The sequence below is a fragment of the Quercus lobata genome, chromosome 2 (assembly GCF_001633185.2).
Source record: "Quercus lobata isolate SW786 chromosome 2, ValleyOak3.0 Primary Assembly, whole genome shotgun sequence".
Taxonomy (NCBI): domain Eukaryota; kingdom Viridiplantae; phylum Streptophyta; class Magnoliopsida; order Fagales; family Fagaceae; genus Quercus; species Quercus lobata.
The window spans coordinates 89,720,456-89,745,224 of record NC_044905.1 but is presented as its reverse complement, the minus strand read 5'-3'; the positions used below and the strand labels follow the sequence as shown (position 1 = coordinate 89,745,224).

The window sequence follows — 24,769 nt, the reverse complement described above, 5'->3', positions numbered from 1 at the left end:
TTAACAAGTCCAAAATTACCATTAATTATATTTAATACTACTATATAAATATAATTGCACTCTAAACTTTATTAATAAATTATGTTCCAAGACTTTATTATACATACAACCCCTTCATTAAATATTTATAGTAATATAAAGTCATAAATGTAGACTGCCACTTCAAAAATTATTACATTTTAATTCTTGAGTATCCAATTTAATCTTTTAAGTTATTTATCATATATTTATGAAATCCAATTTCATAAATATATACTTTAGTAACTCCTTACTAAAGTGGTTAGACCTAACACTCTGAATAACCAAACCCATTAAACTTATTTAAATGAAATATTTTATATTTCCGTTAAGAGATTATGAATTTCATATTGAGAATATATGTTCCATCAACACTAAATGTGGTTGTCCAACATACTGAGGTTTTGATCGTAATTTTAGATCTCACTCCTAATATATTAAAGTAACTTATACTTCATGATCAGGTCCATTATTCTCTCAGAATTAAAAGTTGATGTAAATAGAAGTCGTGAGATTTATTATTCATTTGACAATTGTTAGAAGAATAATAAATCTCATAGCGATCTAGTTCAATATGTTTTAACTTTTAAAACATATCAACTAGAAATCTCCACTTCTATGATCAAGACAAATCATCTTAATTGATATGTTATAATTTTCACAGATGAAATGCTCAATTTCATCACCGACTACGAACTAAAATTCTGAGTTTACAAAGAACTTGTGACTTGTATCTTCTGTGACTAAATCACATACTATGCATCTTATGGACTATATGATAATATCCAAATATTCATATTACCATTATTTTAGATAAGAATAAAATAACTTTATTAATTACAATATTAAGTCATACATAATGTCATATATAATATCATACATAGCATCATACAATAGGAGTTAAGGGCACTAATCCTAACATTTCAAACAACTCATTTGCAAAGGGTCCTAAATAAGGGAGTTTCTTACCCATGCCCAGGAATTAAACAAAAAAAGATGATATATTTATTCAGGCAAGAGTCGGTCTAAGGAATATGACTGTAGTTTCATATCCTTAATTTCAAAGTGAGATAGTGATTCCTATTAACTGATGAAAGATATTAGTGATGAGGCTTATAGTCGTTAGTCCCAAACCTACCTTAAAAATAATACTCTATCTTATGCTTTCATGGAGGAGAATATAAATTTTGCGCCTTCAGTCAGATTGTGAGTTGTGTAACTCATCTCAAAACAAATTGGTAATAAAAAAAAATTCACTCAAATCTTTTGTAACATTCAACATTATTATGTACACATTTGCATTAGTGAGCAAAACTCATCCCCACACATCATTTCTTACCAGTGGAGTAGAGCAGGACCTACCAGACGAGATGGGGTATTTTTTTTCCATCCATATTGTCAAGCACCTCTAGATCCAAATCCAATAATGAATACGTCACATCTAGGAATATATCTTGATAGGGTAAATCGCTAAATCATGGAAAAGAATATATGCATATTTTGGTAAGTTCGTTTTAACAAAATTCTAAAGAAAATTTCCCCCTTTCCTTTTTTTTGATAGAAAAGAAAAGAAAATTATGATGAAGAACTCGTTTTAAAGTTCGAATATATATTGTGTCTTTCTAAATCTTTGGTATTTTGTTCGTTCCGCTTCACCCATTTTTGCGAGTCCTTATCCATATATGTAAATGGGTTGAGTGTTAAATTCATTGTGCTTCATAAATATGCTTTCGGTTTGTGGCTCTAATTATATTTTTCATGTGAAGGGCCAAAAGTACAAGCAATAACATTATATAGAGACCATATCCAGAAGATGCTACCCATGCTGTCCACTGAGTTGAATTGATAATTGGGTTAACTGCAATCACTCAGTTTAGTTGTTGGCTTTCACACACACTATGGTGGAAACTAGTCAAGAAGCATCTTCACATCAATCACATATTCTTTAGGATATGTATCATTCTTTCTGCCAAGCCACCAATGGCATCTCATAAACATAAATAGTAGCAACCATGATTAAGATACCTGACATGCACAAGTGGTTCACTGTGTTTTTGGTTTAGTCAACCTGAAAATTTTGCATGCCCAAAACCAATTTTCATTTTGAACTAGCTAGGTACATTGGATAATTTGGATGGTTCATGGATCATATCAGATCATGATTATGATTATCTATATACACAGCTTGATTTCTTTGGGCCCTAGGGATACTACTCAGTTGGTCCAATTCAGTAAGGGCATAGTATATTTTGTTGATCACAACTCTCTCTCTAAAAAAAATCAAAAACCTCTAGAGCTTTCTCCTGCACCAATTATATGGGTTGGTAACTTTATACCTCCAAAAATAGGATATCTTGTTTGCATATGATGACACTGAGTGGGCTTCACTGGTCAGTGTTCCAACTTCCAAACACTCTCTCTCCGAAATGGTGGGGGCCTATAAAGGTAGGACCCACCCACTTAGTGGGGGCAATTGGTACTAAAAACCCTTTCCAACAAGACCTTGTCCAAGTTGCATGCACAGTGTAGAAAAAAGAATAGGATCTCTCTCTCTCTCTCTCTCTCACACTGCTTTTCTTCACCCAAAGCATCATAGAATACAATTTTATTTTGTTTTATGGTTGGTTGATGAAATGACCTCTCACCAAGCACCTCCCGCCATACCCTAACCCCACTCTCCCTCTCTTCTTCTCTCTTTATTAAATAAATAAATATATAGACTTTCAAGAGAAAAACCCACCTATGATAAACCTGCTAATTCGATATAGGTATATATATATACACTTTTATTGTCTAGAGGGAGACTGATTGGATTGCACTCAAATATGCTCTTGACTATCTTTCTATTAGTTTTGACCAATCGATCGATAATATGACCAAGATTTTTGGTTTTTTTAACTCATAGCAAAACTTATTTGATTAAGGAAAGCTTTTGGAGATAAAATCTAGCAAATTTACAAACTACTTCTATGGAAAGATCTTTAAGCTCAGTAGGTGCCAGAATTGACAGTAACCCAAATCTAAACCCAGAGAGAGAGAGAGAGAGAGAGAGAGAGAGATCCAAGTCAAGAAAGTGAAATCCAAAAGTGAAAGAAAACCTCAGGACCAAAGCAAAGTCCCATTTCCTAATAATGGAGAATAACATAGTGGTGCATATCATGCTACCTCTAAAAATATGCCATCCTTGTTGTTTTTTTTTTTTTGTCTTTTTGGAAATCAAAATGCTTGCGTACGTTAAATAGTATGAACGTTAATCTTAGTTGCTTAATTTCAAGGCAAATTACTGATTGGCAGTGTGTGGAAACCTTCTGGAAACTGAAGCAAATCCACTAAAACTTTATTGGTTCATATTCTTCATTTTTTTTTAATGCCAAGATCCTAGTTTCAGTCAAGAATATTATTCTATTTTTATCTCCTATTTATTTATTGTTTCTTTTTTGATTCAAAGCTTGAATGTCAGTTCTCAAAGATCTCGGGTATAGTTTCTATTTTACTCCTTTATTCGGTGGGGATATTACGTCCGTACTCTCCCCCCATCTTTGAAATTATTGCTTTTCTGCTTAACCTACTTGTTATATATTTAACCTAACCTTAAAAATAAATTAAAATAAAATTGTTCATACAACCATTGGTTAAAAATAAAAATAAAAATAAAAATAAAAACCATTGGTTAAATGCCACTCTTGACTATTGTCTTCTATAAAAGATTGAGGGATAAATCAAATTCAAAAAAAAAAAAAAAAAAAAAGCCTATAGTGCAAGTAGGCTAGTTGTTATTATGCTCTTCACCAAATATGGAACTCAAACTAACTTCAGGTCAATTGTCAAGCAGTTTTCAGGCAATATTTTACCATATATAAGCAAGTAGGACTAAACTTAGGAAGTTGGCCACATGAAATAGAGGCATCCATATAGTCCATTTCCCTAAATTGCTACAAGGTCTCAATCAAACACTTATATCTCTCCCCAAACAATGGTAGCTAAATAAAGCATAAAGTTTACTTTTATTTTTTTATTAGAGGCTTATTAAGCATACATACATGATTTATGGAATTGACTCCCATAAAGCAAGGTATACTAATGTTTATAAACCAAAAAAAAAATAAATAAAAAATGGTAGGACGAGGCTGCCAAATGTAGCATTCTACTTAGGCATAACTATAGTAGCATCCTTTCCCTCTCCCTTGTGTGTGTGTATTTGTTTCTCAAAAAAAAAAAAAAAAGAATGGGCAATTATCCCACATTACTTAAGAGAGTGTGTTATGCATAGTATAACTTGCCCCACCCTCCTTTAAAAGTTACAATGACTTTTGAGTGGAATTATAGTGTGTCTTTGTGTTAGAACACCTTTTCATCTCCCTTGTGTGTGTGTGTATTTGTTTCTCAAAAAAAAGAATGAGCAATTGTCCCACATTGCTTAAGAGAGTATGTTGTGTGTAGTATAACTTGCATCACCCTCCCTTAAAAGTTACCATGACATATGAGTGAAGTTATGGTGTGCCTTTATATTAGAACTCATTTTTCTCTCACTTATGTGTGTGTATTTGTTTCTCAAAAAAAAAAAATTATAGTAGCATCCTATCAATTGGGGTTAAGCCTGCAAAAAGTGAATTGTTTAAGCCATAGCTTGACCCAACCTCACCAAAGGGAATACAAATCATCTATACCACATTTTGAATTTCATTTTATATTCCATCAATTACAATTTGTCATTTTTTTTTTCATTTTAAACTTTGGCTATTTTATAAGGAAAGTTAAACAAATACATGACAAGTTGTGATTGGTAGAATATAAAGTAAAATACAAAAAATGGTACAAATAATTTGTATTCCATCAAAGGTACTAGTGAACATTGGACTAATGACATGGAAATAATTTCAAGTGCTTCCTATTTTTTATTTAACATTAGGAACTACCACCCACCAAACCTTTGGGGGGGAGGGTAAGCCCAACGTCAATAGACCACCACCCTCGATGGTGCAAGATATACCATTTATTATTGGAGTTTACACGATAGTGTACCTGTTTGGATTGCACTGATTCTGGCATTTGTGTTTCTGTTCTGCGTTTTTATCTTCTTTTTTTTTTTTTTTTTTTTTTTTCAGCCCGCAATAGTTGACTTGTCAACTGTGAACAGTGCACCCGTGTACTGTTCACGGGTCTCACAAATTACACTTTTCAGCAACTTTTTCATTAAAAATGGGTCTCACAGCACTATTTATACATTTAAAAATTATTTCGCTACAGTATTTTCAGTTTCAGTTTTCAATTTCAGCAAAAATAAACTCAATCCAAACGGACCCAGTATAGTTTCAACTAAATTGCATGGTTTAGTCCACAAAGTTTGACAATTTTTGTTTCTTAAAAAAAATAATAATAAAAAGGTTGACATTTTTTTCTTTCAAAATAACTCTTATACTTTAAAATGTTTCAATTTAATCCTATAATTATTAAATTGTTTCAAAAATATTCTTATTGTTATTGAATTTATGGAAAATGACGATGTATCAAAAGGATTTCATGTTACATCATAGGTTCCACGTCATCAAACTAACTTCAATTTATTGAATTACATTAGCATTTTCTATTAATCAAATGAAGTTAAAGACTTGTCGAGAACTAATTATACAATTTAACTAATAGTTTTCATCAAAAGGAATACGGCATGAAATAGGAATTTTAAAAATAATATCTTAATATTTTCCATAAAACATTAATGTTCATAAAGGGAGGCATCAATCAATATCTTAGGAAGAAATCCTCTTGCATTTTCTTAATTTTGTAGAAGAAAACAAAAAAGAAATATCCTTACAAAGTGATTGATAGGTTTCCATAATCACCAAATAAAACTTTTTTTGATGTAATGTTTTGTGGGTATAATAAAGATATGGATACAATTTTTTTTACAAAAAAATTTCTAATTGTTAAAATAGATAATAGTAGACACAATTAACACTCATAGATCCACCTCTTAGAGTTAATCACTTCAATTGAGTGTGAAATTTGATGAGAAAAAAAATTGTGTCTATGGCATTTTTATTTTTATTTTTTTTTATGGAGTGTCCATGGCATTATTATTATTTGTGATTAATATAAAAATTTGTCAAATTAGAACAAAGATAAAAGACACAATGTTTTTGGTAATTTTGTCATTTTAGAGAGAGAGAGTGAGAGAGAGAGAGAGGAATTCCCATGATCCCATCCCCACACAAAAGGTGGTGGGAAAAAAGTTCTTTTTGTACACACTGCGATGATGGCGATGATGATGCCTGCAATCTCCAACAGCAGCAGCAACAACAACCATAACACTTTCTCACTCTCTCTCTATCTTTTGTACTCTCTCTGTCTCTCTCTCTCTATTTGCCTCTTTCCCTTCTTCTCCTCTGTTCTCTTCCCTCACAACCATGGCTGATTCCTTCTTTTCTCACCGCTCTCATCCAATTGTTATAATGGGAACCCATCAAAGTTAAGAGAATCAGCCAAAAGAAGAAGCAGAAGAGAGAGCTATGGAGAAGAAGTGTGGGTGCTGGGCTGTGTTGAAACGCGGCGTTAGAGGTTCCTGCAAGTCCTCTGCTTCTAAAGACTCTGCCAACACTATCCCTCGTACTAGTCTAGTTTATGACGCAGGTATTTCTTTTATATATATGTATAAACACACACTCTCTATCACAAACATACAAATATGTGTGTTACTCTATTTTTGGTACCCAATTTTAGTACTTTCTGCTACTTTTAAATCTGCAAGATTGATATAACTTATCTCAGAAAATGCTCCATTTCTGCCTTCATATGGGTCTCCTCTGTTTTTACATTCTGTGAGACTCTCTCTCTCTCTATCTATCTATCTATCTCTCTCTCTCTCTCTCTCTCTCTCTCTCTATCAAATTCTAAAGTAATTCAACTCATTTTCTGTGGAACTTGGATTTGAAAGGTAATTTACTCAATTCCCCTGTTTTCTACAAACCATTTAAATTTTGAGTTCTGATAAGGACTCCTGTATATTGTGAGATCATGATGTAGTTGTGAAGTAGAAAACAGATCCCAAACTGGGTCTCTGCTAGTTATTCTAATATCATCATTTTCTTTAGTTCTAGCTACAAAATACAAATTTTCTTGTTCTGTGTGAGAAGAAATATTGTGACAATTGAGAGTTAACTAATTTTTCTTCTAATAGCTGCATAATTGATAATTCTGTTCTTTGGATCATCTAAGGCCTTGGTACTTCATATGGAAAGTAGTCAAGCTTTATCAGATAAAGCTGCACAATTTTTCATGCCACCGTGACATCTCACTGAATTCCCAAGTTTTGCAAAATATGAGTTCTCATGTGTCTATTCTAGTCCAATTGAGATGTTGATTGTAATAGTTCATTTCTGCTGAGTTTGTTGATGTTCTTTGTGAAGCCTTTGTAGCTCAAAGCAAGCTAATTTGACATCTATCATGTATTTTTTTTATGAGAGGGGTTGTGATTAAATCAGAACTTTTGACAATCATTCTGCCAATGCAGCGACTGAAACACGATATCTAAATGCTAGCAACAGAGAACTCTGTGCTCCCAATGAAGCTCAGCTATCATCGGATAAGCCTAATCCACCAACATCAGAAAGCAAAACTCCATGCCAGCTGCTCCAATTTTCTTTTCAGGAACTAAAAGCTGCTACCGGAAATTTCAGACCCGATAGTATTCTTGGGGAGGGTGGATTTGGATATGTGTTCAAAGGATGGATTGAGGAAAATGGGACAGCACCAGCAAAGCCCGGGTCAGGAATTACAGTTGCGGTCAAAAGCTTGAAGCCGGATGGTCTGCAGGGCCATAGAGAATGGGTGGTTAGTAGAATATCTGCTTTGGGTTAGTAGATTGATGTCAAAAGTAAATTGTTAGTGAGATGCTGGAAATTGGGAGTGTAACTGTCACTTACTTAATGCAGGCTGAGGTTGACTTTCTTGGACAGCTTCACCATCCCAATCTCGTTAAGCTTATTGGGTACTGCATTGAAGATGATCAACGGCTGCTTGTTTATGAATTTATGACCCGTGGAAGTCTTGAGAACCATCTTTTTAGAAGTGAGTGTAGCTATGGTTTAACCTTCCTACTTCAAATTTTTATTGCAACTCATCTTGCTAAACTTTTATATTGTGGTGTTTATTCTGGAAAACTGCAACGAGAAAGTTGCTTGGCATTACTATTTTCTAAATTTTAATTAAAAGAATTTGTCTTCTGAAACATAAGTGATATTGCTACAATAAATTTTAGTTTCTTATGAAACATGGAATATTTGTTCATCTTACTCCAATATTTAATTTCCCCCTTTTTTCTCTAGTTTCTCTCCGATATGTAATGCAATCATTGAATCCTAAAATCCCTTCCATGTTGAAGTTTGATTTTTCTTTAGGAGTATAAGCCTATAGATATGTTCTATGTTTTTACAACAATTCTTCTAGATCAAAGATTGATGGATGCTTAAATTAAGATAACGCCTTCAATTTAACTTTTTCTTTTCTTTCTTTTCTCTTGCCTTTTTTTTTTTTTTAATTATTTAAATTTTGTGTAATCTTGTATTTTTCACATGATCATGCAACTTCACAATGTTGTATTAAAACAATGCTGATTTTGTCAAAATTTTTGAAGGGACCATACCTCTTCCGTGGTCCAATAGGATTAAGATTGCACTTGGCGCAGCAAAAGGATTGGCCTTCCTCCATAATGGTCCAGAACCAGTCATATATAGAGACTTCAAGACATCCAACATATTGCTTGATTCGGTACGTAAATAATCATATTAGTGAATGATGAATTTTAAATTTTTTGTTACACTTAGTTGTTAATACTATATGGGGATTGTCTTCTATAGGAGTATAATGCAAAGCTTTCAGATTTTGGTCTAGCCAAAGCCGGGCCACGAGGAGACAAAACGCATGTCTCTACCAGGGTTGTTGGAACTTATGGGTATGCTGCTCCAGAATATGTAATGACAGGTAAGAAGGTGCTAGAAGAAATTTTGAACTTATTGAAAGTTTTCAAACTCTCATGTACCATACAAGCCTTCTGTTTGGTATCAGAGGAAATCCTACAAGCTATAACAAGATTGAATATCTATATACAAGAGCAGAAATATTTACAAGCTTGGATACCATTTGTACAAGTAGGCATTTGTATTCAATCTTGGACCATAAAAAAATCTGGATGCTTAAGGACAAGTTCAAAAATATAGATTCAGGCTTTAATATAGTTAATAATTAATGGTCGGAAGACTTCATAGCAAGATTTAGTGAGGCATTCAGATAGCAGATAAGGTGATTGACTACACACTGAAGTTGGTGATAAGACATTGTGTCATCTCTAAAATCACCAATGTGTTCATTTATGATCATGACTGACTTCATCAGAACCTAAATGACCTGATTTCTAGGGTCAAGTATACACTCACTTAAAAGCTACAAAAATCATATGAGTTTTTGTTGAATGTGCTTGCATCAGTGCATGGACACACAGGCACATGGTTCAGAAAAATTTTCAATTTTTGAGTATTTGGACCTTTAAACCCTGTGTTTTGTACTTCTACTTGCATGACAAATATGAGGATTCAATAGAAACTTCTTTTACCTTCACATGGCTAATTGTAGGACGACTAAATTGATCTTGAGGTACTGATTTTATGATGTCAGATTAGCCAGTGAAAGATTTACTTGAAGAGAATCCAATTAAGTTCATCAAATGAGATATTTCATATCAATCTGATAACGATGTTGCATTTAGCATTGACTATCTAATTAGTTGGTCCTGCAACCCCAAATACTTAAGTTCTGTGCAGTTCAGATGCTTCAGGCCTTTGGCTCACAAGCAAGTCATCTCATGTATTTCTTGTACCGTAAGAAGTTTGAGATCTAACCAATTTTACAATTTTGGCTCTTCTTTCCCCAGGACACTTGACATCTAAAAGTGACGTTTACAGCTTTGGAGTTGTGCTTCTTGAAATTTTAACGGGCAGAAGATCAATGGACAAGAAACGTCCTAGTGGGGAACAAAATCTTGTTACATGGGCTCGGCCATATCTAGCTGACAACAAGCGAAAGCCGCCTTATCAACTGGTGGATCCCCGCTTGGAACTGAATTACTCTCTTAGAGGAGTGCAGAAAGTCTCTCAGTTAGCTTACAACTGCCTTAGTAGGGACTCAAAATCGCGCCCCACCATGGATGAAGTTGTTAAGGTTCTGACTCCATTGCAAGATCTTAATGACCTTGCCATCTTATCTCACCATTCTCGATTATCTCAACAAGGGAGACGCAAGAAGAAGTCAGATGGAACTCCACAGATCACATACACCCATTGCAAGAGCATCAGAGACTCTCCACTGAATACTGGCAAGCAGCTTTATAGATGATGAGCAATCGCATCCCTTTTATCGGCTCAACTATTTGATGAAACAAAAGTTTGGATGCCACCTGTTTTAACTGGGATGTCTGAAGACTATATTTCAAGCTTATATAATTTTTGGGTGTTTGAATTTTGCCAGAGCATCAGGGACAATGGATTAGGAAAGGTACATCAGTTTCCTTTTCTTAAACCCTTACGTTAAAAAGCTAACCATCAATTTGGAACATTCCTCACAATTTGCCTGTGTTGTAATTGAGCTATCTCCTGTAATTAGATAAAACCTGTCATTTCCAAGATTGTTATTTGCAACTGCCTGATTTTTCCAACTGCTTTGAGTTGTGGTAATTTCATTATTCTATTTAATGTAGTCAAGGTATTATGCTTCAATTCAGTCTACAGAATTTTACTCCTAGAATTTGATCCATTTTTTCCAATCATTTAGAGTTTGCTTCAACTAGGAACTTTATATATTAGCTAAATACCAAGATTTATCTGGGCTCAATCAGTACAGAAGTCTATGTGGGCAGAGAGTCATTGGAGCTGGACCATCAAACCCCAGCATCTATCCATGTCATGTTCGGGGCAAACAAGCTTTCCAGCAAAAAATCAAAGCATATACTGCCTAGAAAGATACAAAGCATATATATGTCTTTATGCAAAGCATAAATATCTATGACATTCATTTTGCCTTCACAAGTTTTTGATGTCACATAAGACTAGGATCTTTTTTAGCTTTAACTTTTTCCATGTCTCATTTCTAGCTAGAAAGGACATATTTCTAGTTGCACTAAAGAGTGTTAACCACCTAATCTCAAAAGGACTCAAGCAGCAATAACTCTCCAAAGTAGCCTTGCCAACAAAGAGGAAAATGACGATGCCACTAGCAGCACTTCTATCTTTTACCTGTATGAGACCACTCTGACCCTTTTTAGCTTTCTGTCTTCCCAAATAAGAAGCTATTTTCTTCTTTTGAGGTTCAAGTTCAACAGTCATTACAGCCATAACTATACCAACCTGAAAATTTTTATATGTTACTTTAAAGCTAGCCGGGATTACTTTTGATGGACATATCACTTGTAGCTTCCTTTATAGCTGTCAGCTGGTAAACAACATGAACTATACTTGTCCAGTCCCTGACATTAGAGTGTCCCTGTCTTTGTAATGTTATTGTGCAAGGAAGCAACAAAGGGTCTCCTTACCTCGCCCAAAAGAAAAAATGCATTTCATGGTTTTTACATCTGTAGGAACTAAAGCTAGGAATATCCTCAATATCCTGTCAATTGCACCTTCTTTATAGAAAGAACCCTGTACATGCCATTTTATAGGTGACTATGCCTTGGAAAAATGATTGACAAATGCCTTTTTGTCTTGAAAATAAAGAAAACTCGAGTATTGTAAACTTGAGTGATTTAGGGAGCAGATGCAAAGTGTTTCTAAACTAAAGTGAACTTTTCTTCTCTGTGGATGATTGCTACATTGAGTCTTCTTTACCTTTCTCCTCCCTTTTTTTTATTTTCAAAATTTTGAGTGTTGTCTATAATAATTCTTGACTTTTAATGGCAGTGCTTACCAAGCTCTGTCACAATGTAACCATTGCAGACATCCTTCCAAGAATAACTATCAGTCGGTGATCTCAAATAATCTCCCAATACAAACTGGTTTCCAATATTTCATTCAGGAAATCTGTGCTACAGTAACAGTTTAGAGGAAATTACAACCAAACTTGATCACTTTTAAAAGCAGTCTAAATAATAAATATGTTTAGAGCCCACCTAGTTCACCACCAGAAATTTTGATTTGGGTATTATAAAAACAATGGTCCCTCTAAAGTTGATCAGATCTTAAGTATCCTTATCTAAAAATGAGAACTTTCACTAAATAGTTTCATAAATTACCACCGAGCTCTAGTCAGAGTGCCTATATATTCAAGCTAAGTTGACTTGGATTTATACCCATAAACCATAATAGAATCTCCCAACTTTAAATGAGACTATGAATATGTAATATCAGGCCGTTCTGGTAAGGTAATATTTTGGAGTGTCCCAGTGATTGTTTCCTGTACCATCTATACAAAATCATAGTGGAACATGCACTGAGTAGTCATCCATTCACGACTCTCTTTGGTTTACAAGTTTACCGCCATTGTAATGTCTTGTCTGGGTGTTGTGATTCTTCTCTTGGTTTCTGTTAATCTGCATGGATGAGAAAACTATTTCACCTTCATGTTTAGAGCCAGCAAATTAATGGACGTGTTATATATGCCAACTCATATGTATTAATGGTCTTCCTAAATTAGCTTTGAGTTTTTTGAGTGATTGGTTCATCTGTCTAAAAATTCTACAGTTCGAATCAGGAGGGTCTCCTTCTCGGATATTTTCAAGTATTTCAGATGTAAATTCATATAAAAAAGAATTTCAAATGTGCAATACTCTCATCCTAATTTTTTTTTTTCCATATTTTCAGTATGCTTGTTTGATTGATGTACCTTAATCTTGTGGACAATGACTATAATAAAAACTCCCAATTACCCTACAATAGCAAGTTGTGATGCATGCAATCCATGCTATATTAAACTCACAACGATGAAGTTTGGAATCCAGACCCCATCAGGAGTTCAGACACTCTCTCATCATTATTTTACTTTCAATTGCAACATGTTCAAACACATCATGAAGAATTAAAGCAAAAGAAGACAAGCCATCAATGGATAGATAGACTAAGCCAAAAGTATATGTACATTGAGGACAAAGTTTAACTACAAAATTGGTTGTAGTCTAAAACTACAATCTTACTCAATAAAATAAACATTACTACATATTTTGTAAATTTAACCGTTGAATTGCATGTTCTTTACGCTCTTATTACACATGTCAAATTTTGTGTCAATCGGATATTGTTTACTATATGATCTATAAGCTTATATTTTATGCATAATTTTAAGCTATAAAAACTTGCAATTTAAACTGTTTATTTATGACATGGCTATTGATCTTTAATTTTTTAGAAATTTTGCAAGCATGGAGAATTAGAGAGGAACATATAATCCAATGGTAGATTTGTCAAAATTCATTTCCAATAAAAAGATATTGAGTAAGGTTGTAACCTTAAGTTACAACTAATTTTGTAGTTAAACTTTGTTATTGAATTAAACCTGACTCAGAGATCAAAATCTGCCATATTGAAAGGAAGAAAACTGTCTAGGCTAAGGCCAACTTATTATCAGGTTCACTCCGACAAAATGGAAATTATTTTTCCCTTTCTATTTTGCATAAAGAAAAAAACCAAAAAAATTTCAGGCACCTCAAGAAAGCTCAATATGCTAAGTAGGCGCTATATGCTCTGAAAATGGAACAGTGCAGTTTGCCTCTTTGTCCCAGTCATTTTCATAGACTCAGCTGAGAATACCATTATTAGTAGTATGCCTCCTAAACAATTCCCAGAAAATATTAAGGGCCAGTGTAGGGTTTTTATTTATTTATTATTTTTATACCTATTCCCTCTACTACTCAATTTTCCCTCACATGCACAACAAATTTGGAGCATGAAAATCGCCCTTCAAGAAGTGTGACAACATGAATTCCACATCAAAATTCCTGTCATCGATTTCATAATATTGGCACTCTGAGGTAGTATATATCTTCATTGATCAGCATCCTTCAGTAATGCATTTGGATTGGCCTTTTTTTTTTTCTTTTTCTCTTAAAGCTTATTTATTTGCATATATTTTTTAGAAACCTTACTTTTTTATATACAACTGTACTTTTATCAATTTTCAGCGAATAAGCTTTTCAACAAAAAGTTAATCCAAACACATATGCGCCAACACTAACAGTCAAAGTGATTGCTTTCAGTCCATCATCATCGGTAGCCCTAGGTAAAGGATTCAGCAAGATCCATCAACAAGCCTTCTAGCATTAATGTGCTAATCATTTCAACCACTAGTCCACAAGCTGTTGAATGTTGATAAGCAGCAGTTCTATGCTTTATTGGTCTCTTGTCTTGGCCACGGTTAATTGAAAGATACCGGGCAAAAACAAAGCTGCATTTTTCAAAAAAATAAGAATTATTAGCCAAATCACCTAAGCAGCTGTTAATTGAACCATGATCCTTTAGTTATACACATGCGTACAGAGAGAAAATTTAATATAGATCAACATTCTTAAAAACTTGAAACATATTGCGGGAAAATCTGCAGGAGACTAATTTCAAATTGATTTTTCTTTCTCATTCTAGTGAATACCAAAATCCAATTGAATTATACAGTCTATACATGCTTCTCAGCAAAGGAATCTCTCCATCAAATATAATGACTCGTAAAATATTCCCTTTACTTAAAGGATAGAGTAACCTCCCTTGTGGTCTTTGACACTAAAAAGTAGCTAGAGGTGTTTTCCTCTCTTATAGGAATAGACATTAAAAAGATGACCAAGCCTCAAGCAAGGAACTTCACCTCATATTTAGTCCTTAATTAATGCCTAAATGGTTAACATATCACCTTTCTGTACAAAAAAGCTTGAAAACAATCGGGATTTGTTCTAGATCTTCCACTTCAAAAAGGTGAGAAGTGGTGATCCAAAAAGTACCAGGCATTTTGTCAAAAAAAAAAGAAAAGGGTCCCTTGATGAATAGCCTTTAACTTACGAAATCCTACCATTGTCCAACAACAATATTGTCATGAGATCTAGAGAAGATTTATCTAAGTTAGCGGTCTCGATATACTAAGCCATACACATGTGATTTGCTTTCAGGTCTTACAATACTTTTGGTTTTTGACTGCTAGTATATACACATCTTTTGGTATTAGAATGCTAGTATATACACATGTTTTATATGACTTGATGTATTTTCTCTCTATATTTGTTATGTATGTATCTTAGACATTGCATATGCCATAGATCAAGGCATATCAAATTAGACTCGTATAATTCAATCATTATGTGTATATACGCCCTATATTGGCTTCTTGAGATGCCCAATTTAGAATATAAAAATCTAAAGATTTTTCTTTCTGGACATAAATCATCATACTAAATCACATTAACTCTTACTAATTCCAATCTCTCTTTCTTTATATAAATTTTTTTTTCTTTATTTTTATTTAAACATGATATCAGAGTCACTTTTATGTGGCCTTCCATGAGATTCAAGTAGCTCATCGTTGACCATCACTCGGCTTACTACTAATCATTGTTTGGACTGCAAGCACTACCGACTATCATTCTAACCAATCATAATCAACCACTACGTACCCCAACATCCTTCATAACTGCTTCTCTCTTGGTAGGGCACTTTCCTAATTCATGTTTTGAGTAGATTCCGATTTTAAGGCTTGTTTTCACATTTGAGACTCTTAAGTCACCTTAATTTGTGCATTACTGATTTTTTTTTTGGATTTAATCTATGTGAAATCCATCAACTCATTCATATTCTTCACCAAAACGTCGGCCTATATATGTTGATATTCCTTAGGTTAACAGTGTAGCTATCCTCCGGCCATAGTAGCCATTCTTTGGTCATTGGTACAATCATTCTCCAAATACTAATTGATTGTCACTATTTGTTGCCAGAGTCAATTTTTGGCACAATTCATTCCAAATTGCCAAATCCATTTTACATCCAATCAAATCATTCATGGTTATGGTTTTCTTCACAAGATTAAAATTCCAAACTCAAAATTACCTTGAGTTTGAGGAGTTGTTAGTATATGCACTCGTTTTATATGGCTTAATATATCTAACTTTTATGTTTTACTATACATGTACCTTATTGTTTGTCTCTTATTATACCCTAAATTAATACATATCAATTATCATTGATTCAAAAATAATCAATGACCCTTATAGGTCAACCATTGTCTATATATATACCTTATATTGTGTTATTATAATATGTGGTATAAAATAGTAAAAATGTAGTTACTAAAAACTTTTTGTCATGAATATAGGTTAATAGGCCAAACCAAGTAAACTCTTGTTTTTGCTCTTTCATTCTCTCTCTAAATCTTTTGTTTTTTCCTTCTTATTTTAACATTGACATAATGACATGTATTGTATATATGCGAAATACTGCTCTCTACTCTCGAAAGGGCATTATCGTTGTCTAACTTGCAATATTTTACCAAGTGAGTAACTTTTCTGTCATCAGTGAAGCATTTTTAGGCTAAATACATACTACAAAATTACTTTCTACAAATCAATCATTGTAAAATATTCTGTTGTCTCAAAATTTATTTTATATGAAGATCCTGATCTAAACAGTTCAACTTGATTAGAAAGCAAAAATGAATAGAATCTGACTAATTGAGCTTGAAAACGTCGTGCTACCACCAAACAACGTACGAGAATCCATTCATATGACTAGTATATATATACATTCTCAAACTCCAAACAAGAAGATGGAATATATAGCAAACCTGAACCCCATCCTTGATTCCAAATAGCCGGATATATGCTTTGTCATCAACTAGTTTCTGGCCTTGGTAGCTTAAGCAAAAATGACCCCATACATGAGACCTGCACACAAATTTGGTGGCACCCGAATGGGATTTTATATACTTAATATGGCCTGAGAATATTGACTGCAGAGATTATTTGTTCTTTGAGTGTGGTTTCACAATGAGAGTTTGGAAAAAGACCATGGATATTTGTTTGAACTCTAACCCACTAATTGAATGGGAAAATGTGGTGGATTAGGATATTAACAAATGGAAAGGGAGTAATCTACAAGCTGTTATTAGTAAGCTCTCATGGGGGAGCTACGGCCTACCATGCATATTTGGATTTAAATTAAGAAACAAAATTGTCTTTGGTGAACAAGTCAAGTCTAAAATAAGTATTGTCTAGTCCATCAAGTCTAAACTAAAAACGCATGTAGCTGCTAAAGAAAGGTTCATTCATTCTGTTTTAGGCTTTATGCTGTTATTGGGTTAAAGCTGATTGAATTATTGTAGCTGTAGCTGTGTTCTTATTAGTTGATATATTTTTTTTCTTTGTATCCACAACTGTGATTGTATACTAATATGCCTTTGGACTATGACTTCTGTAACTGAGTTTGATACTATGTTCTAATAAAAGTTCCTGCTTGCTTTCAAAAGAAAAACCTTAATCATACAGTTTATGCCTGGAATATTGAAGAAATTAGAAAAGAAACCGAAAAGGAAAAAGGAATTTAGTCAAGGTTTTGTCATATAGTTTGGTTTAATTAGTATAAAGCTCAATAGAATTAATTTCCACAAAAATATACTAGTGACATTTACCATATATATCCATATGCATCGCAATTATTATTTTTTAATGCTTAATTGCTTCATCCTATTTTGGTTCCCAAAAAATTTATTAAAAAAAAAAAGGTCTAATATATAGCTGACAATTCAATACTTACCATGAAATTTCTCCATCCGGCGTAAACTGACCAGTAAAAACCTCTTCCACCGCCTCTTTCAGTTCCGCTATTGTTGCCTTCCTCCCAACTTGCACCCCTGCTTGACATAAATTAAAATTTTCCGATATGTAATCACATCCAAATTAACAAACTTATGCATATATATATATATATATATCTTGTACATTAACAACAATTAATATATACGCATGCATTTCTATATACATGTACGTACCTGCCTGCATGCATGCATGCAATATTACACGATTCATGCACATATATATATATATATATACACAACAGTATTGAATGGGAGAAAGTATATATACCAAAGCATGAGCCATCCAATTTGAGAATTGAGAGGTTGAGAGGCTCTTTAGGTAACCTTTGGTATGTTAATGTACTTTTCCACGCGTTTAGCAATTGACCACGACGAGATTTGGGCGAGTAGTCTTTTTGTGATGTTCTGGGCAAGCAGTCATCATCATGAGGACCTGTAGCTGATCCCATATGTATATGCATTGCCAATTAATAAGCCTCTAACCCCTACCCTAAATGGGTTTAAGGTTAGGGCCTTTTGATAATTATGTATATTCTGCACATGCAGGTTCTATATATGGGGGTTAAAGTAAAACCCAGAAGAGGTCAAAGTGTTAAAGATACATTCTTTCTTAGTTGGTCGGTTAGGCTTTGAAGACGGAGACAGTTATTTAATTATGTTCAACAAAGGACTAAATTAACGACGTAGTTTAGGTATACCTTCTTCTTCTTTTTTTTTCTTTTTCTTTTTCTTTTTTAATTTCTTAAACACAAATGATTATATATATAGCTATCATATGACGGACAGAATATATTTTAGTTAGTGAAATTATTATTGTTATTATATATATATATATATATGTACTATTCATATACTTTTGATGTGCACAATATATATTCCCTAGAGTCCTAGACCCACTTTTTTTCCTTTAATTAATGGGACAAGATAAGAATTCATCAAAATAACAATACGTAAGGCTGCACTAAAAAAATACATGCCAGGCCACACTGCCTTAAAAAAAGGGAAAGAAAAAAAAGTTAATATATATATATATACACACACGATTTCTCTACCTTTGATGTGTACATATTCTCTGACCTTTTTTTTTTGACGTCATGTGTACATATTCTCTGACCTTTATCTTAACAGGACAAGATAAGAATTCATCAAAAATAACAAGTTGGTTATTTTGACGCGAGCTAGCTACATGCCAATGCCAGGTATCATTGCCTTAAAAAAAAAAAAAAAAAAAGGAGAAAAGAAAAAAGTTTTTTTTTAAGAGAGAAAAAGAACAAATATGTGTAGTTAGAGATCGGTTAGATGGGAAATTAGCACTCCTCACCTAGTCCTCTTCTATTGGGTTAAGGCTTTTGTTAAGTGGGAGAAAGAAAGAAGATAAGGGGGAAAAAAAAGACTCCATAGTCCAGGGTGAAATCTCAGGCCCATATCCATGAAATTTTGTCTTTTCAATTTGTAGGTAGTTGTAAGATCCACACACATGATCACCTAAGGTGTCTATAAAAAAAGATAAATTACTTTGGCTCTAAACTTGTTTGTGAAGTCTTAAGTTTCAACTTACAATATAGAAAGACTATAAGTGTTTTTTTCATGTGCAATGTACATAACTCACTTAATTATACCTAATCAAACTAACCAAGTGAGTTATGTATTTTTCACATGACAGGAACGCATGTCATCTTCTTATTAAGGGTTGAAGTCTAAGGCTCCAAACATGTTTAGTGCCAAACATTTTCTCTATAAAAATCAACACCTAGAAATGGAATTAGATGGAATAGTCCTTCTTGGTTGTATTTTTTATAGTTATTGAAAAATGTGTTCACATTCCTATCCTATAATACGGCTCACTATATACTCCCTCCATCCCAAATTGTTAGGCCTAGTTAGAAAAACTCAATTATTTAGGAAAACATCATTAACTACCTTATCTCTTTGAAAAAAGTTAAAAATTTCCTAAATTACCCTTAAACAAATTTGTTTTTCTTTGTTGAAGGTCTTTTTTTTTTTTTAATTTTTAAATTTGAATAAGGATGGCATGCATGTATAGTGGATTTCATGATTTAGGTTTTTAATTTTTATAAAAAAAATGTTCCCACAAATAAATTAAGAGCATAAAGGGGATGTTAGTAAATTAATAGTGTTTGACTTTTTAAATAAGACATAATTTTGAGACATCCCAAAATAGAATATTGGCCAAACAATTTGGGATGGAGAGAGTATCAATTCTCATTAATTATTTGTTCAATTATTAAGTCCATATATGCAATGTATCATGAATAGTCAAGCATATAACAACATCCTTCTCAAAAAAAAAAAAAAAAAAAAAAAAAACATGAACAACTCATACATAGAGAGATAAGATTTGTTCACAGAGAAAAAACCGAATAGGTAAAAATACTTCAGGGCAAAACCTAGCTCATCAGATCCACTATGAAGGTTGTTGTGGGTACAGATACTCACTAGACTTTTCGAACAAGTAGATAGACAGCGTACCCCAGCTCCCCACTTCTACTAGCAACTATAAACTCTTGCTTTGATCCTTTACAATCACCTGATGCTGAGAATCAATTCGCCGACTGCCAAGCCAATTTGTTTATTATTTCAAGACTTGTTTAAGATTTGTAATAGTCTTTGTGGTTTCAAATAGCATTCCAACAACATAGAAGGTGATCTTTTGGTAGTGTAAAACCTCTCAAGCATAGGCAATATAAAAGGCAGGAATAACTAGAAGGCTTCAAATTGTGTTTTTTAGGTTTTGTACAGATGTCATCCTTCTTTGAATATTAGGGTTAAATTTCCATGCTTATAGGTGCAGGTTATGAAGTATGATTGGCCACAAAAACAGTAGTGAAAACCCAGTTAGTGCTTTCCTTAAAGGATTCACTCAAGCGAAAGTTTCTATCCAAAATTATTATTTTTACTCGACTAATCATAAATTTCGCTTGACCAAAGTCTGAAAACTTACCAATGAACAACAAACTTCTATCTTTAACCTCAAGGACACCTAACAAATACAATTCAAAATGGTTCAACAATTACATTCAAACCTTATCATAGAATTTTTCAACACTAAAATACCCAACAGTAAAAAAATTATCATTATAAGTAGGAATATATGTAACTAGGACGGAAAGAAGGGAGATTTCGTTTCCTCGTAGAATTAATGTTCATATTTTCCCTATACAACAGCTACAATACAATCCCTACTCATTCCCACACAAATCCTTTTGGTCAGCATAAAAGCGTACTGCTTAGTGGATTGCTGGATGTCTTAGTACAAGTCCTGGTGAGGAATGGAACTACTACGAATTATTGTAAAAGATTAAAAACATCCAAATGACAATCCTACTTCTTCTTTTTTTCTTTTTCTTTTTTTTTGGGGGGGGGGGCGGCTTATATATGATGACCTTATTCCACACCTTCAAATGTTATGTTGAACAATGGAGTGATTTTACTTATGTAGATATATAATTTAAATAGTCTCTTATTGGATTGATATTGTACAAAAAGTACATTCACTCAAAAAAATAAGAGTTTAATTAGTTTAAGACTCATGCATACTAAAAAAATTCCAATCACATTTTAGAATTTTAAAGCCATGCTTTAGAGAGAGTGAGAGAGATGAGATTTTCTACTTTTAGAAACTTATTCGGAGTGTGTCCCATACATGTGTCTCTAAAGTAGAAAAGGCAATATATGCTATAGGGATAAATGGGAAAAGGAAGTTAGGGAGTGAAAAAGTTTAGAAAGTTCTTTAGGTAAGAACTTTTTTGCTAAAGAACTAGATACACATAGTAGGATCCCACCTTATTTAAAAATCTTAAACCAATATATATGTAAGTTAGAGTTCAAGAATACACCACTGATTCCAGTACCTTTAGTGATGTTAATTTGGGCACTAGGTTTCGAACCTCATCATCAGCGTTCAGCACCCTCCCCCTATTTACCTTGCAAAATTTTTAAAAAATAAAATAAAAGAAGAAGAAGAAGAGTTCAACTCAATGTTATATCAACCACGTTCAGTACTATATTGTGGGATACCCTCAAACCTGAATAGTCTAGACAAAAACAAATACTTTAAGAAGAGAGATATTACATATATTAATGCAATTGACATACATAAAATTGTGGCATATATATATAAGGGATAAAAATAGAAGCATAAATATTTTGGTCTAATTATAAAGACAAAACATGCAACATCATGCAAAAAGTAAAAAACTGGATATCAGTTAAAACATGTGTTCAAGAGAAACTGAGTTTTTGAGTGGGAAAGCAAATGAAAAAAACTCATACAGAAAGTGATATTGGCGCGGCTCAATCTGAGATCGTCTTTTACGACACTTCCACACGTAAATCCGTCATCGGATTGAACCTCACCAACATCGCTTTCCTTGCTTCCCAATCAACCATCAACTTCCCCTCTTATATACTATAAAGAAAAGCTTGTATAAAAAAGCAAAAGTTCCTCCACCGTAAATGAATGCTACAGGAAACAGATGACGAAACTCAAGCCTGCACATGTGGAGGACTGAAGAGTGTACAGTGATCTTTTTGTCTTTCAATATCTTGCAGGGCCTGGTACCGATTACCAACCAGAAAGGAAAAAAGGTACTTGACTAAATAATAACAGTTATGGTCCCATTTTCCACCAAAGGCAATAATATGATAATATTGGGTACCCATTGTAGGGGAAAAGAGGCTACCTGGTGGAACAGGTGGAGATAGTGGTTGTAGATGGTATATGTAATTATTGGTGAAGTGGGATATGCAAATCATGATCTATATTTTGCGAATCCAGTCATTATCAATGCATTTGTAAATTTTTTTAGCTATAATTATCATATATGCTAAAAATAGAAAATTAGAGGAAAATTTAACAGATAAAGTTTTATAGTTCTATAATATAATACTATATCCCAAGTGGGCTCTTACAATCGTATTTGTATTTCCATAAATCAAGCGAGGGATAGGAAGATAAAAAGCGCGTAAGGAAGGGATGATTTGACGCACATATGCGTTACATGTAGGTTGAAGCTACTAAAAATATATATGAAACAATAGTAAGACTAAAAAACCACTTTTTTTTTTTTTTTTGAAAAGAGACTAAAAAACCACTTAGATTGTTATATTTATTTTTTTTTATCTAAATCCATGGTGAACTATTTAAAGAATAGTTGTAATACTAGTCATGAATCACTGAATGTTTCTACAACAGTACTAATGATATTGATTGAAATGAAGTGTTTCAACTAGGAACCTAGAAGTTAGGTTTTAAAAAAAAAGAGCTTAAATGTATGATATATAAGCAAAGATAGAATGACCATGATCAATACATGCATGTTAAACTAAACAAACAACTATATTTTGATAGAAAAAGTGTAGCTAAGAGTGATCATGGAGTCATGGTTATGAAGAAATACATTGAGAGAGAGAGAGGAAAGGTAAGAGTGGAGTGTGGAGAGGAAGGGGTGGAGAGGCAGAGAATGTATACTGGTGAGCTAGGTTGTGCCTCGGGATGGGAAGGCGAAGGTGGTGAGTGGAATGATGTCAAGAGGGAGCATCACTTACTTTAGGGTTTGTCATGCTTAGTTTGTACTCAATAAAAATCAAACTCCACCTTCTTGCGCATGCAACTGAAATATTCTCCACCAAAAAAACCCCAAACAACTCCTTTTGATTGTACCTCTAACCTTTTTCTATTGTTATTTTAACCCATCCTCTCACCTTTTTAATTATATCATGCCTTGCATCTCATTAAATCTATGCTACAGAGAATAACATAGTTGGCTTATATGTGTGCCTTGTATCAACACACTTGTCAAACAAATTGCCATCCACGCTTTTAATATCGTATCTAAAATGAAATTCCATAATTTATCTAACACTTGAAAGCATGCTATTTAGGTAAACAAAGTCGTTGATTTTCAATCTTTGCTTGCATGGTACACAAAAGAATTATCCTTGTCTAATCTAAAGCAACAAGAATATGCCTTCTAGTGTAGGACAAAATAGTAGGTTTTTGAGAGCGTAATACACCCTCCACGCCGTGTATATGTTGTTAACCTAAATTTGTTCTTATTTTTCCATGCTGCCCAAAAAAGTTGTAGATATTAGTAACATTTAACGATCAATACGTATAGTACTAGAAGACTAAAAGTCTAGAAGCAAATAAAAGATGGTCAAATAGTATGTGTTTGTGTGTGTGTGAGAGAGATAGAGAGAGAGAGAGAAAGAGAGGGAGAGAGAAAAGAATCTTGGGAACATGAGTGCAGAATGTCAGCGAAGGGGATTTTGTCTAGAAAGAAGTTTGGGAATGGAAGAAGGGTACGTACAAAGTTGATAGCTTTAAGACACACACGCATTTTAGCACTAAGCAAATAGGCAAAATAGCCAACAACCCAAAGCGGGGACACCGGCGCTAAAGGAGTTCTGCCTTGGGCCTGCATTAGGAGACACTTTCCTTGGGTTTTGCTTACCCTTTTCCCTTCACTCTCTATTCTTTCTTTCATTTCTTTCTTTTTTTTATATAAAATTAAATTAAAAAAAGCCACCCACTTATTATTCTCTTTGGAGATTTTGGGAAGTGCAAAAGAACCTTTTAATAAAAGGGCTTAAAAAAATTAATCTGCTGAGTCTATTTCTTTCTCTCTCTCACTCATGATTTGAGGCGATAAGTTCGCGTGCCACTACCTAAATTAACAGATTCCTTCACGCCTTAAACCATTGCACTTCTTATTCTTCTTTACACACCAGATCCTAGGACTTTTTCTCTCCCAATTTAGACTAATAGACTGAGAGGAGGTCAAAAGCTAAGCTAAAGCTAAAGCTAGCTAGCTTCTTTGGCTTTCTGTGTTGGTGCCTGTTTTGCTTGCTTAACCTCTAATTATAACATTGTCCCTCCATCCCATGTGTGTTGTTGCAGTAGAAATTTGCA

At 33.5% G+C, this 24,769-nt stretch overlaps 2 protein-coding genes across 4 annotated transcripts; one reads left to right on the top strand and one right to left on the bottom strand.

The window, feature by feature from the left end:
• Positions 1-6,220: 6,220 nt before the first annotated feature.
• LOC115977099 (receptor-like serine/threonine-protein kinase At3g01300) lies at positions 6,221-10,773 on the top strand. The gene is made up of 6 exons (XM_031098757.1): positions 6,221-6,645; positions 7,526-7,845; positions 7,947-8,082; positions 8,648-8,781; positions 8,871-8,994; positions 9,941-10,773. Exons 1-6 carry the CDS (start codon positions 6,525-6,527, stop codon positions 10,399-10,401), a joined length of 1,296 nt encoding a protein of 431 aa, XP_030954617.1. The 5' UTR covers positions 6,221-6,524; the 3' UTR covers positions 10,402-10,773.
• A 3,360-nt stretch (positions 10,774-14,133) lies between these two features.
• LOC115977100 (U11/U12 small nuclear ribonucleoprotein 25 kDa protein-like) lies at positions 14,134-18,339 on the bottom strand. Of its 3 annotated transcripts, XM_031098760.1 has the most exons (4): positions 18,104-18,339; positions 17,775-17,871; positions 16,807-16,906; positions 14,134-14,433 (listed from the first exon to the last, which is right to left on the bottom strand). In XM_031098760.1, exons 1-4 carry the CDS (start codon positions 18,294-18,296, stop codon positions 14,404-14,406), a joined length of 420 nt encoding a protein of 139 aa, XP_030954620.1. In that variant the 5' UTR covers positions 18,297-18,339; the 3' UTR covers positions 14,134-14,403. The 3 variants fall into 3 exon arrangements, with proteins under 3 accessions (XP_030954620.1, XP_030954618.1, XP_030954621.1); XM_031098758.1 differs by lacking the exon at positions 16,807-16,906; XM_031098761.1 differs by lacking the exons at positions 16,807-16,906; positions 18,104-18,339 and adding an exon at positions 18,010-18,051.
• Between the last annotated feature and the right edge of the window lie 6,430 nt (positions 18,340-24,769).